The sequence below is a fragment of the Cherax quadricarinatus genome, chromosome 18, assembly GCF_038502225.1.
Source record: "Cherax quadricarinatus isolate ZL_2023a chromosome 18, ASM3850222v1, whole genome shotgun sequence".
NCBI lineage: Eukaryota > Metazoa > Arthropoda > Malacostraca > Decapoda > Parastacidae > Cherax > Cherax quadricarinatus.
The window spans coordinates 47,230,859-47,247,408 of record NC_091309.1 but is presented as its reverse complement, the minus strand read 5'-3'; the positions used below and the strand labels follow the sequence as shown (position 1 = coordinate 47,247,408).

General features: G+C 43.9%; 1 protein-coding gene across 2 annotated transcripts in view; it reads right to left on the bottom strand.

Moving 5' to 3' along the window:
• Positions 1 to 16,261, bottom strand: part of LOC128689515 (urocanate hydratase) — a 296,064-nt gene extending 279,803 nt beyond the window's left edge. Inside the window, exon 1 of one of the 2 annotated variants that reach the window (XM_070086477.1) lies at positions 15,437 to 16,261. In XM_070086477.1, the coding sequence (XP_069942578.1) occupies positions 15,437 to 15,625 (189 nt within the window). In that variant the 5' untranslated portion in view covers positions 15,626 to 16,261. The remainder of the gene's footprint in view (positions 1 to 15,436) is intronic. The other variant, XM_070086478.1, reaches the window with a different exon arrangement.
• Positions 16,262 to 16,550: the final 289 nt, after the last annotated feature.

The following is a 16,550-nucleotide window of genomic DNA, read 5'->3' as shown; positions in this document are numbered from 1 at the left end:
TCCAGAGGCAAGGAGGCATTGATGGGGTTGTGTAGGCAGTAAATGAGCAGGAAAGGTTTTAAAAAAGAGGAGGACCAGGGGGCCCTTTGGGGGGAAGGGGTCTGAGGGGGAAAGTCCCGGGGGAAAGGGGGCGAGTTTTTGGGGGGAGGGAAAAAATGGATGGCGCCCGGGGTTTTTTTCGTGTTTTTGAGGCCCAGTGTTCTGTGTTCTGGGAAAGTTTCAAAGCGTTAGGGTGGGGTTGGTGAGGGGAAATGTTTTCCCCGATGTGTTTTTAAAATTTAAAAAACAGCCTGCGGGGGCAGGGGGTTTTTTTGGGAAAAGGGGTTGGTTTTAATTTTTGGGGAGGGCTTTGATTTTTTTTTAAAAATTTTATAAGGCTTTGGTGTTTTTATACGCTGTTTGCCCGCTTGTTGTATGGGGTTTAAAACCCGTGATTGTTTTCCTTTGGGCTGGGCTTGAATTTGTTTTGGGGTGGAGATCTAATCGGGTTGATTAAATTTTGTGTTTTATAAAGATGGGGGTTGTGGGAAAAGATAAATTACCTTCCCCCTTTTTTTTGAGGTTTGGGGAAAAACGGTGGTGTGGTTTTTTTATTGGTGTTGGCTGCTTTTAATGGGGCCCGGGTGAGGCTTTAGTGTCAAATTAAAATTGGGGTTTTTTGTTTTTAGCTGGGAGGTTGAAGGTTTTTAAAAAATCCCGTTTCTTTAGGGGAAAAAAAGGTGTGGCCGGGGTGAGGAGAGTTGGGGGAAAATGTGTAAAATGAGGGTGACGAGCCCTTTAAAGGGGCCCGGGTTTTATTGTTGAAAAAGAAGCTGGCCCGTTTTTGGGTGTGGCCAGGCCCTTGGCCCGTGGGTTGTAGGGTGTTGGGCTGGGCCGGGTGAATAGGGCCCGGGTTTTAAGCTGAGGGGTTTACCCAAAATTTTTTTTCTTTAAAAGAAATGTTTTCATTCCTGGCCCGTAGGGTATGTTGGGTGTTCCAATTGGGGGGAAAAAGGGAGAGGTCGGTTTTTGGGGAAAAAAGTTCCAAGGGGGAAAAAAAAAGGACCAAGGTGTAGGGGTTTGACTGCAAAACAGGGGGAAAAAGGGGGGAAAATTCCGGTTTTTTTTATCGAAGGTCCCAAAAAATAGGGTTGGGGGCCGTTTCAGTTCCATAACAAACTTTAGGGGGGAGGTACTTTAAAAAAAAACAATATTTTGTTTTCCGCTTCGGAGGGTCGGCCCCGTAAGGGGCCTTGGGGGCCCAAATTGGGGCTGTCCATAAAAATTATTTAAGGTTTGGAGAAATTAAACGGGAGGAGTTTGGGGTTAAACCTTATGGGGCCTTCCCGTAAAAGGGTTTGGGGGCCAGGACCCGTTTTCCGGGGGAAGGGAAAGATGGATCCGTTTTATTTTTTTGGTCCTGTCGTTTAAACAGGTCAGGCGTTTTTAGAAAAGGGCCTTGACCCTATAGTAAGGGAGAGGGGGGTGGCGACCGGGGTGCCCCTTGGCCCCGGGGTTCCCCCGTGGGGGGTCCAAAAAAAGTTGGGTTGAATAGAGTAATAGTAGTTGCCCTAGTCGTGAAGGTTATGAGGTTTAGAATTAAGATTCCAAGATGTTGCAGTGTCTGAAGGGTTTTACAAAAATGGTATACAACCTGTCAAAACATCCCTAAACCTTTATTCTGGGAAAAAAACCTTCTTTCCCGAAAATTATTTCTAAAAACCCCCCTCTTTGGGTTTTCCTTAAAAGAAATTCCCCATGCCCCATTAAATTCCTTTTCTACCAATTACTTTTATAAGCGTCGGGTGCCGCTGTGCTTTAGAGGTCCGTCAAGACACAAAGACCTGCTTTACGATGGTTCCCTAACAGGTAAAGATCAAAACCCCTTTGGCAAAACCCCCCCAGTCCAAAACCCATTCCTTAAACAGATCAAGTCAAATGTAAAAGGGTTTATTTCCCGGGGGGCCTTTGGGTCGTCCGTCAGGCGAACCCGGCCCGAGAAAATTATTTTCCATACTGGTTTTTTTCCACTTACGAGACAAAATTTTTTCTTTACTTCCCCCGCACTGAGGGCCAGGAGAAATTTTGTTCCCCAAGCGACTTGACAACCTTTAAAACCCGTACGGCCATTTAAGAAATCAAGTCCCCTCAACAAAGGGGCCTTGGGGAAATGGACCCTTATTAAAAAACCCAATGCTTCATCCATCTGAAGGTCACCTTTTTGTGACGTCAAACCCGGGGGAAATTCCCCTGAGGGCCTGGGTATTTTACTACTTCCCCTCAACCCAGCCTTCCCTCGAAAACAAACCCCAAAATATCTCACAAAGGGAATAAAATTTATCCCTTAAACACACAAATGGTTGTCCCACCAAAAACAAGAAATTCCTTCCCCCCGGGCCGTGGGGGGTCATGACTTTAAAAAATTTCACTACTGCTTCCCCCACCCCAAAAGTGAACTGCAAAAATGACCACCATATATTTTCCCGGGGCCCCCCAAAAAGAAATAAAAACAACAAAAAAAGGCCTAACCCACGCAAACCCATATTTTCCCGCTATACGCCCAAACTTTAAAGACACTACCAAAATAATAAAATTTTTGAACTGCTCCCCACCACTTCCCCAACGCACCTACTGCCGACTAAAAAATTCTTTTTGCATTATGTCTCGTACAGAATGCAGCTGAGCCCTGGGTTTCCCTTTTAAACACCCTAAAAACCAAAAAAACCTTTTAAACCCCCAAAACCCCCATTCCCTGCCCTCCCTTCCCCCGAGATCCCAAAAACTACCAAAATTACGAGAAACACCGCCCGCTCCACCCCCCTTTACCCAATCCACTAGACAAGGGTTGGGCCCTCAGAGACTAAAAACGTCGGAAACCCCCCAAGGAGGTTTCCACTGCCCCCCCCTTTTGCTAACCCAAAAGTTGGAAATCTCGCCTTTTACCAGTTCAGCCCCCAGCCGGGAAAACAAAAGCACAAAATTTTGGATGCACCCTTTACGGTCCACCCCCCGCTGCACCAAAACAAGTTCGATACCTGAAGGGTGTATACTTCTACACAACCAAGCAGTATAAGAACACAATGCTGTCTTCAGAAATCCATCAGCACCTCCAGGACGGAACAGTCAAGTATACCTGCGACCGAACTGTTACATACACCACTGCAGACATGACCAGACTACTCACTGCCAACACCCAACACCTTGTGGAAGTCGAGTACACCTCAAAGAGGAAATTCAGGATGATTCAGAATGGGGACCTTGAAGACGGTACCCTCCTCTAGCACGACTATCCATGACCATTCACCAAGAAGATAAGTTTCCCCAGCACTTTGCTGTCCGCTAAAGCTGGGGTGTGGCTCCAATCGACCCTGTAACTGCTGCCTCTGCCCGACTGCGCTTCTCTTCGGGGAAGTCAGCGCAAGATAGAAGAAGACGACACCCTCCAACTGGAGGGCCAAGAAAGGAGAAAGAAGATGATCGTCACCCCCCCCCCCCCCGGAGGGGCCACTGCCGGGTCACCATCTGGAGAAGACCTGGGCCGGAAGTACCGGCGAATCAACATGAATGAATGAGCTTCTGCTTCAGAATCTTCACGACTGCGGTGGTCTTCGCACCTACTGCTAGGTTGAGGGGCTGATTACCTCATCTTCTGTACATAGTTCTCCTGTCTTCAAGTTATGTCCTGGAATTTGTATTGATAAAGCCACTGGATGGCGAAACGTCTACAATAAAGATACCCAGATGTTGCACATGTATCTCAATTTCATCTTGTCGGTATTGTATACCATTCTTGTACAACACATGGGAATCTTTATTGAAGAAACTTTTCGCCACACAGTGGCTTCATCAGTCCAATACAAAGTAGAAATGGATTTTTCCTACAAGAGTGACTGACTGAACACATCGATTCCAGGTTGAGGGACTGATTACCTCAAACTTCTCCTCTCCTTACCCATTTCTACTTTGTATTGGACTGATGAAGCCACTGTGTGGCGAAACGTTTCTTCAATAAAGATTCCCATGTGTTGCATAAGTGCCATAAAAGAGCTTTACCAATTCCGTGGTCAGAAAGATAATCAGTTAGAGATGTTGTGTGTAATGAAAAGAATTTTGTTCATTGCATACTTGTTAATCTGGTATTCAAAGGTAGTGAGTGTCGTGTAGGTAGTTTATGAGCAGTCATTGACAAACTGTCGTCAATAGATTGCCGTGGACGCTTAGGAGTAGAACCACGGGCGGTTTGACCCAAGGGAGGTGGGTGATCCGAGAACCGTCGCACCATATTCGGGGAAGCTGGACGCATTGTGAAAGTCATGCAGCGGTATGAACTGAAACGGGTAATGCCACAGCACCTGAAGCAGGTGATGAAGTGTCATCGGCAGAAGGTACAGGGGTGTGAGAAGAGTCGAGAGAATGGTCCAATAACGAAGCTGGGTCAGAACAGGGTGTGGGATCAGAATGGGGCCTGGGAGGACGAAGGGTTATACTAGGTGAAGATTCCATAATAATAGGTGCATCTTCCATGGTATCTCCTTTCTTGTTATTTTAAGAAAAAAAAAGAAAGAAAAAGAAGAGGGACAGTGGAGGGACAGTCGCTAGGAGGCATGGAGGGGCCAAAAGCTTCTCCCCTCATCCGAGAAGGCCTTGAGCCCACTGCAGTGAAGATGCAGCATGGAACCCGCGCCATCCCCTACCCTTCACGCCAGCAAACCAGCACTCTGGGATAGCAGCCTCACATATACCGAGCTACCTCGGCAGACAAAGGAAAGGATGGTCGGAAACCCGCCACAAAGCATACCTCCTTCGGCTGCCACCCCCCAGAACTGACAGGCAGCTTCCAGAAATACACCCATCATCCGAAGGGCACCCCACCCACGACCCGGAAACCGGGAAGAGAGTAGGGCATCCTCAGACAATTCAGATTCCACGGCAAACCACACCACCCCTGAGGGACCTCACGGAGGGGGACGAACCCCAGCACGCCACCCCTACCTAGAAACTGCAACACCAGAGGGAAGAAACCCAGAGGCTACAAACGGGACAGGGAAAAAGGGGAGGGTTGTGAGAGGGGAGGGAAAGAAAAATAGGGAGGGTATGGGGAGGAAGGGATAGGGAAGGGCGGATTGGGGGGTAATTAGGTTCGGTCGGAGGAAGAAGACCAAGAGTTCCAATTCCTCAGACTGATAGCCTCTTTACCACGACAATGAGCCCCCCTCCCTTAAAGAGGAAAGGAATATAGAGGTAAATAACAAAAAGGCACAATACCGTGACTGGAACGATACACAAATAACCCGCACATAAAAGAGAGAAGCTTACGACGACGTTTCGGTCCGACTTGGACCATTTACAGTCGGTCCAAGTAGGACCGAAACGTCGTCGTAAGCTTCTCTCTTTTATGTGCAGGTTATTTGAATATAGAGGTAAAATTACCCCTGCTTTGTTTGCAATTCCATTATCGTGCCCAGCTTCTCGCAGTATTACTGTGTTTGGTTATGGCCAGGTGCAACAGGCCTTGAATTGCTACCTGTGTTCATAATACCTGCCATTCTTGCTTGAAGTTGGTATGTTTTCCTGCATTTGACTGCCTTTACATCTGATTGTGCAACTCTTGCTCACCAGTTACTGTGTGATCACCAGTAATGATCATCATCTTGCACTAATTCAGAGCTATATCAGCTGCAAATCCAAAAAATACTTAATAATTTCCCTGTAATGAAAAATGTTCCAGCTCACAAGCATAATCTAACGTTCTCCTCATTGTAAGATGCATCAGCCATTATTAAGATATCGAAAACGTCCAGAAGACGTAAGTTGATTAATGAATATCAAAACGTTATGCTATTTTCCACATATGATGACAAAACCCTCATATACTCTTGAATTTCCCTATGGCGTCGTCAAATTATGATTAAAGTTTTTCAAACTCTTGAAGTCATGGATGTTATTAGAGCCCATCCAGGATGCTGCGAATGGATTCACAACTTTGGTCATGAATCACCTGCGCAGGACCACCTGTGACCAGGAGGCCTGGTCACAGACCGGGCCGCGGGGGCGTTGACCCCCGGAACTCTTTCCAGGTAAACTCCAGGAACGTGACCTTAAATACCATACACGAACATCGAACATTTAAATCCATTTGAATTAAGCTTCTCGAGTTATGAGCAAAATTAAAACGAAAAGTTTTAGAAAGAAGAAAAAGAATCTGGTTATTACGAAGGAAAAGATTTTATTTAATAAAATGAAAGAATGTAATTAACACATCTCAAAGTGAACGCCTGACTTTTATTTGATAAAGCCCACAGCTGAAAATTTAAAGCCGATCACAAAAAGTATTCTCCGGTAATTTGATCTAGTTCCAATGAAATTTTTTAACAATTCCAGATAAAAAAAAAATTATTTCGACGTATACAGGCTAAACTTACGAAGCATCGTCCGTCATTTAGAATACATCATAAATAACAAAAAGGCACAATACCGTGACTGGAACGATACACAAATAACCCGCACATAAAAGAGAGAAGCTTACGACGACGTTTCGGTCCGACTTGGACCATTTACAAAGTCACTTTGTGCGGGTTATTTGTGTATAGAATACATCATTATTAATATTTTGAAGCCGATCAGGAAAAAACATTCTTCACTTATCACCATTTATTCAATAAAATTGGCAAATTGGAACTTCTGATAACCCAAAAAAAAAAAAAAAAACTTTGCGTTCAGGAACACACTCAAAAAATAATAATTTGAAGCCTATCAGATGAGTCACTCTACAGTTATGGCAAAGAACTCAAAACTTCCAAGCTTCGAAAAAAAATTTACTAGTAACAATTTACCTGCAAACAAACACATCCTTGTGGATATTATTCTGTCCCTAAAATGCTTAAGACATTAAATATTGAATTCATTCCCAGTACAACTGAAACATATTTAACATGATTTACGGGAAAAACAAATTTAACACTATTATATACATTAAAGGGGCAACATGGGATCTATTTCAGCATGTTGGTAATAGGTGCAACATGGGATCTATTTCAGCATGTTGGTAATAGGTGCAACATGGGATCTATTTCAGCATGTTGGTAATAGGTGCAACATGGGAGCTATTTCAGCATGTTGGTAATAGGTGCAACATGGGAGCTATTTCAGCATGTTGGTAATAGGTGCAACATGGGATCTATTTCAGCATGTTGGTAATAGGTGCAACATGGGAGCTATTTCAGCATGTTGGTAATAGGTGCAACATGGGATCTATTTCAGCATGTTGGTAATAGGTGCAACATGGGAGCTATTTCAGCATGTTGGTAATAGGTGCAACATGGGAGATATTTCAGCATGTTGGTAATAGGTGCAACATGGGAGCTATTTCAGCATGTTGGTAATAGGTGCAACATGGGATCTATTTCAGCATGTTGGTAATAGGTGCAACATGGGATCTATTTCAGCATGTTGGTAATAGGTGCAACATGGGATCTATTTCAGCATGTTGGTAATAGGTGCAACATGGGAGCTATTTCAGCATACTTGTAATGGGTGCAGCAATGGAGCTATTTCAGCATGCTAGTAATGGGTGCAACATGGGAGCTGTTTCAGCATGCTGGTAATGGGTGCAACATGGGAGATATCTCAGCATGCTGGTAATGGGTGCAACATGGGAGATATCTCAGCATGCTGGTAATGGGTGCAACATGGGAGATATCTCAGCATGCTGGTAATGGGTGCAACATGGGAGATATCTCAGCATGCTGGTAATGGGTGCAACATGCCAGTTCTCCCAAGAATCTGTCCCAGGTTACCGCACACAAGTGTTGACATTCTGGACGCGACTGGTTGGCTAAGACATCGAGCTATAAGGAAAATAGAGACGAAAAATTGGAGGGGAAAAAACGTGGCACAAACTTCAGGCAACCCAATTATATTTAATGTTATTATTACGATGTTACTTATGTTTACAAATGTGTTAACAATAACAACAACCTTGAATTGTTATTATTATTATTATTATTATCAAGGGGAAGCGCTAAACCCGGAGGATTATACAGCGCCTGGGGGGGGGGGATGTGGAATGCATTCAGGATTAATTCGGGGAACTGGAGCACAGATCCAATTCCCTAAATCAAGAGCCCCTCACCAACATCAAGGAACCTTCCTTGCGGGGTTAAATTATTATTAATCGTCCTCGTATAGACTATAGACTTTAAACCCCATTAACGAACCAATCTAAATAACCGCTGAGTCAGGATGTTACCTGGCAACTGTAAAGCTTGTTACGTTAGTGTGCTTGCACGTGACTGTGCAAGACATTTTGCTCGGTCTCCTCACGTTGCACATGTGCCAATTTTATCATTTATTATTATTCTTATTTACAATAACCCGCACATATGAGAGAGGAGCTTACAACGACGCATCGGTCCGACTTGGACCATTTACAAAGTCACACTAACAAAAAGGAGAGGAGAAGGGAGTATAAAATGCTCTAACCTTCAAAACACCCGTGACTTAACCTGATTAATTTTCCCATTCTCTCTCTTTTCCATTTTCCTCTTTCTCCTTTGGGTTTTCTTTCTTCTGCCTTGGGTGCTTGATCCATTATTTTCATCCCGTTCTGTGTTCTTGTTCCTACCCTTTAAATAAATAAAAAAAAGGCACAATACCGTGACTGGAACGATACCCTTTGTGGGCCGCCAGCTCCTTTGCAGTGCTCCTCTTCCTTAGTCTTTGACTCCACCACTACTACCTCTACCACTACCTCTCATCGTCATTTCCTACTACTTCTCTTGTCCCGTCCCTGTCTGCTGGCCTATATATACTCCCTCCTTTCCTTTTTGTTAGCGTGACTTTGTAAATGGTCTAAGTCGGACCGAAACGTCGTCGTAAGCTCGTCTCCAATGTCCGGATTATTTGTGTATTTCCAGTCATGGTATTGTGCCTTGTTGTTATTATTATGATTTTTATTATTTATTATTATCATTATTATAGATTTAATATAGTTTTCCCGATCTGGTCATGTGTGGTACTGACAACAAAGTCTGAAGTCTGGTATGGAATTTACAAAATATGTCAACTATGCAACTTTATAAGAACATAAGAACGAAGGAACACTGCAGAAGGCCTACTGGCCCATGCGAGGCAGGTCCAAGTCTCCTACCGGCTTAAGCCAATGCACCCAACCTAGTCAGGTCAGGTCACATTGACTTAAGGGAGGAACACGGCAACCGACCTGGTAGCACAAGCTATCAGGTCTAACTCACACCCACCCACATCTACTCATGTATTTATCCAACCTATTTTTAAAGCTACACAACGTTCTAGCCTCTATAACGGTACTTGGGAGTTTGTTCCACTCATCCACAACTCTATTACCAAACCAGTACTTTCCTATATCCTTCCTGAATCTGAATTTTTCCAACTTAAAACCATTGCTGCGAGTCCTGTCTAGGCTAGATATTTTCAGCACACTATTTACATCCCCTTTATTTATTCCTGTCTTCCATTTATACACCTCAATCATATCCCCCCTAATTCTACGTCTTTCTAGAGAGTGCAGTTTCAGGGCCCTTAGTCTATCCTACACAGTAGGCTACTTCAGTCGAATACAGAAAGTAGGCAGGAACAGTAGAGATGTGAAGACGATGTAATCAGTCCATCACCCTTGTAGTCGTAGAATTTGAGGTTGTCAGTCAACCTCAAATTCTACGACTTCAAGGGTGATGGACTGATTACATCGTCTTCTCTACTGTTCCTGCCTACTTTCTGTATTCGACTGAAGTAGCCTACTGTGTAGGCGAAACGTTTCGGAATAAAGTTGCCTAACTGTTGCCTATGTGTCTTACCTACCAACCTGTCTGTATTGTATACCATTTTGATGTTCATGTCAACTATGGCTTCACAACCAGTTCTTGTGACGTTTTAGGAAACAGGTCTGAGGTGGTGATAACGATCAAGACAACTCAGGGATTTGGCGAGTCTGGTTTTTCTCTCAGGTACAGTAAGTTTCTAGGGTTGAGCTTAATCAACCACGTGAAGTTCCTTGTACAATTAATTCACTTACACTAACATTAAGGACACACACACATTACTTAGTGGCGTATATGAGAGTTTCTTAGGATGGCCCAGTGAAGTCTGATAAAGTGACTTATTGCCTCGGGGGTCCTAGTATTATGAGACAGTAATTGTCATGTACGAAGAGAGGTAACTATGTTGGGAGTGTGTAGATATCCTCTCAGCTGACATTCTCTGGAACTTTCTCTGACGTTTGATAGTTTGTGTAGAGTTACAACAAGTTAATCTGATTCGCTTAATAACAGTGCAATGTTACATATAGTTTATGATTGAACTGCATTAAATACTTACATGAATTGATTCCATATTAGATATTGACTAGATGCGGTTTTGGGCTGACTGCTGCGTATCCTTAATATTTAATAATTGGCTTTCTGTTAACCTCTCTGATGCACCCACCTCCCCTTACCCTGGAAGAGCGAGAATGGACGGAACGTAGATGCTGGGGTAGGAGGTGGCCCTCACTCTATGACATTAGTTACCACTGATACCTTCTGCGTTGCCTTACAGAATTTCCTCTCTTAACTGTTAGTGCCTTGCAACACAGCATTCTCCCGATGACGCAAGATAGTGTGAGAGATCTGGAGCTAAAGATTTGCATTCCCATGTGGCTTGTTCTGCACACACACACACACACACACACACACATACATACACACACACATACACACACACATACATACACACACACATACATACATACATACACACACACATACATACACACATACACACACACACACACACACATACACACACACACACACACACACACACACACACACACACACACACACACACACACACACACACACAAATATATATATATATATATATATATATATATATATATATATATATATATATATATATATATATATGTCGTGCCAGATAGGTAAAACTGATCAATTAGCAACAACTCATTTAAAATTAAGTCTTCTCTAAAATATTCTCTTAAAGGTTTAAAGGTATGTTTTTCATTTATGTTAATGTAAAAATTAATAATTTTGTGCCAAAAGAACCTTAGAAAACATTCCTAACCTTATTATAACAAACACAATATAATTTAGCCTAATTCAACTAAATATGGTTTAGATAAGTTTACAATAATTTTATAAACAAATGCAAAGAAATGTAACTTTTTCGTTAAATTCCGAATAATTTTCGTTAAATTATTACAGACACAAATTTTCGCTTGCCTTATTCGGCAAAAAGGCCGTTACTGCAGTGCTCGTCATGGCATTATGCCGCCCCTCCCCCACACACGTACCAAAACACAAACCGTGAAAGATTATAATATATATATTTGTACACTCGCTGAGGTTTTAGTACTGGTGCTGCGTCCTTTATGCTTAATCACGTTTTTCAGCTGTGTAGGAAGACTCACACAAATTCTTGAAGGTTTTGGGAGGTATATTATTACATGCCTCATGTAGAGCAGCCTCCAGGAGCGGGATGGAACTGATATACTTGCCCAGTAAACTTTGCGTCACAATTGGCCAATAGGGTTTAGGTCTGCGGAACTGCCTGGCCAGTCATTAAAGAATCTCACTTCACAGTCCTTAAGCCACTGAACGACAGATTTGGAGGTATGATACGGTGTATCATCCTGCATGAAAACCATAGCCCCACACTTGTCAAACGACTCGGGTAAATTGTCACACAATAATTCCTAGTAATTATACTGGTTCATATACTGGTTTTTCGGAAGCGCAATGAGTTCACCAACACTCTGAGCACTGAAACACTCCCCTCAAACCATGAGCAAGTCTGATTGTTTGGTGGTCCCACAGGTGTAGTGTGGGTCTAGCGGGTCACTACCTCTGGGTGGGTACACATGTTCCCCATAGTTGCAGGTGATGGTGAAGGTTGTTTCATCACTCCAAAGTACTTCAGACCACTGTTGAGGATTCAAGTGAAGATACTTCTTTGCATAATCAAGCCTACGTTTCTTCTGTGGCTTGGAGAGGATCGGTTTCTTAACCTGGCGGTGACTACTGTAGCCCAGTTCTGACACACGTGATACTTCTGAGAGAATATATGGGTTCTTTTCTTTCAATTCTCTAGCAGTTATCTTAGGTGTACTCTCTGTTTCTTCAACACAGTTAAGGTATGAACAGATATCTTCTTCGAGGGACCAGGCTGAGGTTTGGCAGAAGGTAACATGACACCGCCACCAGCCTTAAGACGCTGCACCCAGTTCCTCACTGAGCGCTCACACACACCAACATTCTCCACTATTCGTTTTGTCTGGTGCCCAGCTTTGTGAAGCCCTATGATGAGAGATATAGTTTCAGGTGTTGAAAACTTCCTTTTACCCATAATCAAATATGGGTAGACCCAAAACCAAAGGGAACACTGGAGGGCAGATGAGACACAAAACTGCAACACTCCATCTCACCACGGCAGCCACGTGAGCACTGAGGAGTCACTGTGGAGTGTAGCAGCAGGCGTGACGTCATGCTAAAGGCTGCTACTCGGCATAATACACTGACGAAAAAAGACCCCTCTGTATGTTAGGCGCTTGGTTTTCGTCACGGCATTATGCCGGGAGTTCACCCGGCATAATGACATGACTAGCACTGTATGTAATCTATATTTTTAGAAGGCTACACGTAGTGTTGTTACAATAAATTTCCTTGTAAATAATGTTACTGGAAGTTTGTTGCACACATGTATTTTAAGGTGTGCATTATACGACAGGTCAGTGCCGCTTTTTTATGTTACATGTCACACCCTAGGCAATGCTGTCAGTCATTGTGTACAGATGTAAAGATGGTTCAGTGTCCCTTGATGTGCAGGCAAGCCTGATGACCACAGCCCTGTAAACTACCTGTATATAAGATGATTTAGGTTCCAGTGCTGGCATCTCCTGGTTCTATCCTCTATTTTGCTGACTGAGCAAGTCCGTTTTCTCTTCCACCTGATATATTGGAGAGTTATTTTCTTTTATAATCCTCGTCACCTTATTTTTTCCTATATTCTCTTTTAATTTTCTTCTTTTACATACCCTACCAAACTCATCCACCAACCTCTGCAACTTCTCTTCAGAATCTCCCAAAAGCACCGTGTCATCAGCACAGAGCAACTGTGACAACTCCCATTTTGTGTTAGATTCTTTATCTTTTAACTCCACACCTCTGTGGGATCCCGCTCGTGAAAGGCTGCCACTCTGACACCTGATGCCTTCCCGTCAGGCATTCTGTGATCCATTGCATTGCTTTCCCTGCTATCCCTGCCTGGTCCTCCAGCTTGTGCACAAATCTCTTGTGCGAGACTATCAAAAACCTTACAGTCAAAGAAAAAGTAATCTACGCACCTCTCTCTCTCTCTCTCTCTCTAGTCTTACTGCTGTAACCTTGTCATAGAACGCCAGCAGGTTTGAGACACAGATTTTCCCGTCCTTGAATCCATGATGGTTGTCGTTGATAAGCTCATTCAATTTTTGGTGCTCCACCACTCTTCTCCTGATAATCTTCTCCATGACTGTGCATACATGTCAGTGACACTGGTCTGTAGTTTCGTGTTGCTTGTCTGTTTCCTTTTTTGAAAATTGGGAGTACCTCTGCTGTCTTCCATACCTCAGGTAACGGCCCAGTTCCGATAAAAGTGTTGATTATTGCTTGTGGTACACAAAGCGCCTGTGCTCCCTGTCTCAGTACCCACAGAGAGGTGTTGTCCAGCCCCATCTCCTTTGAGGTATCTAGATCACTTAGCAGCCTCTTCACATCCTCCTCAGTTGTATTCATCATAAGAACATAAGAACATAAGAAAGGAGGAACACTGCAGCAGGCCTGTTGGCCCATACTAGGCAGGTCCTTTACAATTCATCCCACTAACAAACATTTGACCTACCCAATTTTCAATGCTACCCAAGAAATAAGCTCTGATGTGCAAGTCCCACTCAAATCCAACCCATCCTACTCATGTATTTATCCAACCTAAATTTGAAACTACCCAAAGTCCTAGCCTCAATAACCCAACTAGGTAGACTGTTCCAGCACTTGATGGTGTACACCAACCCTCCGTCTTTCCGGAGGCCCTTCTGTCTCCTCTGTGAATTCTTCTTTGAATCTCACGTTTTGCTCTTCACATACCTCCCAGTCGTTTCATGTGATCTCCACTTCTTCCTTCCTTGGCCTGATTGTATGGTGTTTTTCTCCTATGCTATGTCATTTTCGTATTGTTACTGGGCCTCCCTCCTTACTGAGCAAATTCATTTCTGGCTCTTTCACTACTCTCCTTATTCTCCTGTTAGTTACTAGTTGTCAAAAACACTTATCGATAGACACTTGGCCTATTGTATGGAGAAGTTGTGTGTTTAATGGGCGTGAATACTTCCCTATTTGTGATTGCAGGGTTGAATCATAGCTATTGTCCTGTGTTTGTGTGTGTTTCTGAAGGCTTCCTGGTAGAGGGGGATGGGGTTTAGCAGAAAAGCTCACAACAACAGCCATCATGATGTCCTCTACAACAGTAGTGTCGTCCATTCTACAAGGTTAGTTAAATAAAAACATAAGAACATATGAAAAGAGGAACACTGCAGCAGGCCTGTTGGCCCATACTAGGCCATAACTTCAAGGTCCAACAATAGCCTTTGGGGATCATAATTACGGTATACAAAACAACCAAAGATACACTATATTTTCCGGGACATATTGAACATGGGAATGGCGGAACACTGCAGAAGGCCTACTGGCCCATACAAGGCAGGTCCTTATCAAAACCACCCTTCCCAAAGCTACCCAAGAATTTACTCGCGTACACACACCAATCAAACACGTGTGTATGTGTGTGTGTGTGTGTGTGTGTGTGTGTGTGTGTGTGTGTGTGTGTGTGTGTGTGTACTCACCTAGTTGAGGTTGCGGGGGTCGAGCCCGAGCTCCTGTGTGTGTGTGTGTGTGTGTGTGTTCGTGTGCTTATGTGTGTGCCCCAGACATACCAACTCAGCCCCAGATCCAGGGGTTTTCAGCGTACTTATAGCATGCCGACGATACTAACAAAGGCACGGAAATTTTTGTGAGGAATTCAGTTCCCTACACCATCGTCACTGAGGCTGAGGTACAGCACCGTTGACTTGCAACTACCAGATGATCTGTTTACAACAGCTACAAGAGCTCAGAATTCTGGAGGCGCTCCTGCTACATTATTTACATTCTCCAGGGACACAGTGATGTAGAATGATTAATATGCAACGAAAGTCAGTGAAAATGGTTTAAATTTCAGTCTCATCAAATATCGTATATAGTAATATTTTAACACACTGGCTGTCTCCCACCGAGGTAGGGTGACCTGAAAAAGAAACATTTTCACCATTATTCACTCCATCACTGATTAGAATGAGGGGTGCCGATATTTAAATTCAATAATAATTATTCATAAACAAATCACTTACCTGCTGCTGCTCCCTGGAGAGGTTGTGAGTCCTGACTGGGGCGTGAGGGAGACTCGGGTCCCTGGACTTGGGTGGAGGAAGAGGGTTGACGGGTAGGCCACTGCACAGGTCCACCAAGGTCAACACAGGTCGTACGGTGCCGACCTTGACCGCTGGCAACGAGCAGGTGGTCAAAGTCAGAGTGGTCATTCTTCAAGACTGGCTGGGGTATGGACCTAGCTGGACTTCAGGCCTGTCTGGTTTGTAGACCTGGATGGTCTGTAGACTTGTCTGGTCTGTAGGCCTGGCTGGTCTGTAAGCCTGGTTGGGCTGTAGACCTGACTGGTATGAAAGCCTGGCTGGACTCTAGACCTGACTGGTGTGTAAGCGTGGCTGAACTGTAGACCTGTTTGGTCTGTAGACTTGTCTGGATAAAGACGTGACTGCTCTGAAGGCCTGGCTGTCCCGTTGACCTAGCTGACTGTAGGCTTAGCTGGGCTAAAGGCTTGGCTGGAATGTAGTCCTGGCTGGAATGTAGTCCTGGCTGGAATGTAGTCCTGGCTGGAATGTAGTCCTGGCTGGGCTGTTGCCCTGGCTGACTAAGCTTGGCGGGAAGATCACAGTTGTCCTCACTGACGAAAGGCTGCTCAACACTACGTAGTTATTGCTGAAGACTAATAAAACAATTTCTTTTCCTTATGTTTAAAAAAATATAAGAATCAGTATTGAAACTTGATCGAAATTTTACACGTTAATATCGCAGTGCACTAAATGATTCTTCGCACATAGGTGTTGTGGCTGTTGACGGCCAACGGAATGTGATGGTTTCTCCAACCCTGGTCCACCACACAAAGCAACAGGCTACAAATCACATTAACTCAGGATGAAGATCTGGTCCTCTGGCCTCCTTGCCACAAGGACGAAGTTCTCTCTTGTGCTGTATTTTTGTTATTTGATCCTAGCACTTACTCCTCCTTGTATTATGGTGAGTTATCCTGTATTCCGTCACCTCAAGCTACAACATCGCCCAGAACCAATCAACAGACAGTTCGTCCCCGCCTCACACTATAATGGTTTTGATTAGCCAATGGACGCTCTACCTCACTACAGCGCTAGCCAGTCAGGCGAAAGAGCT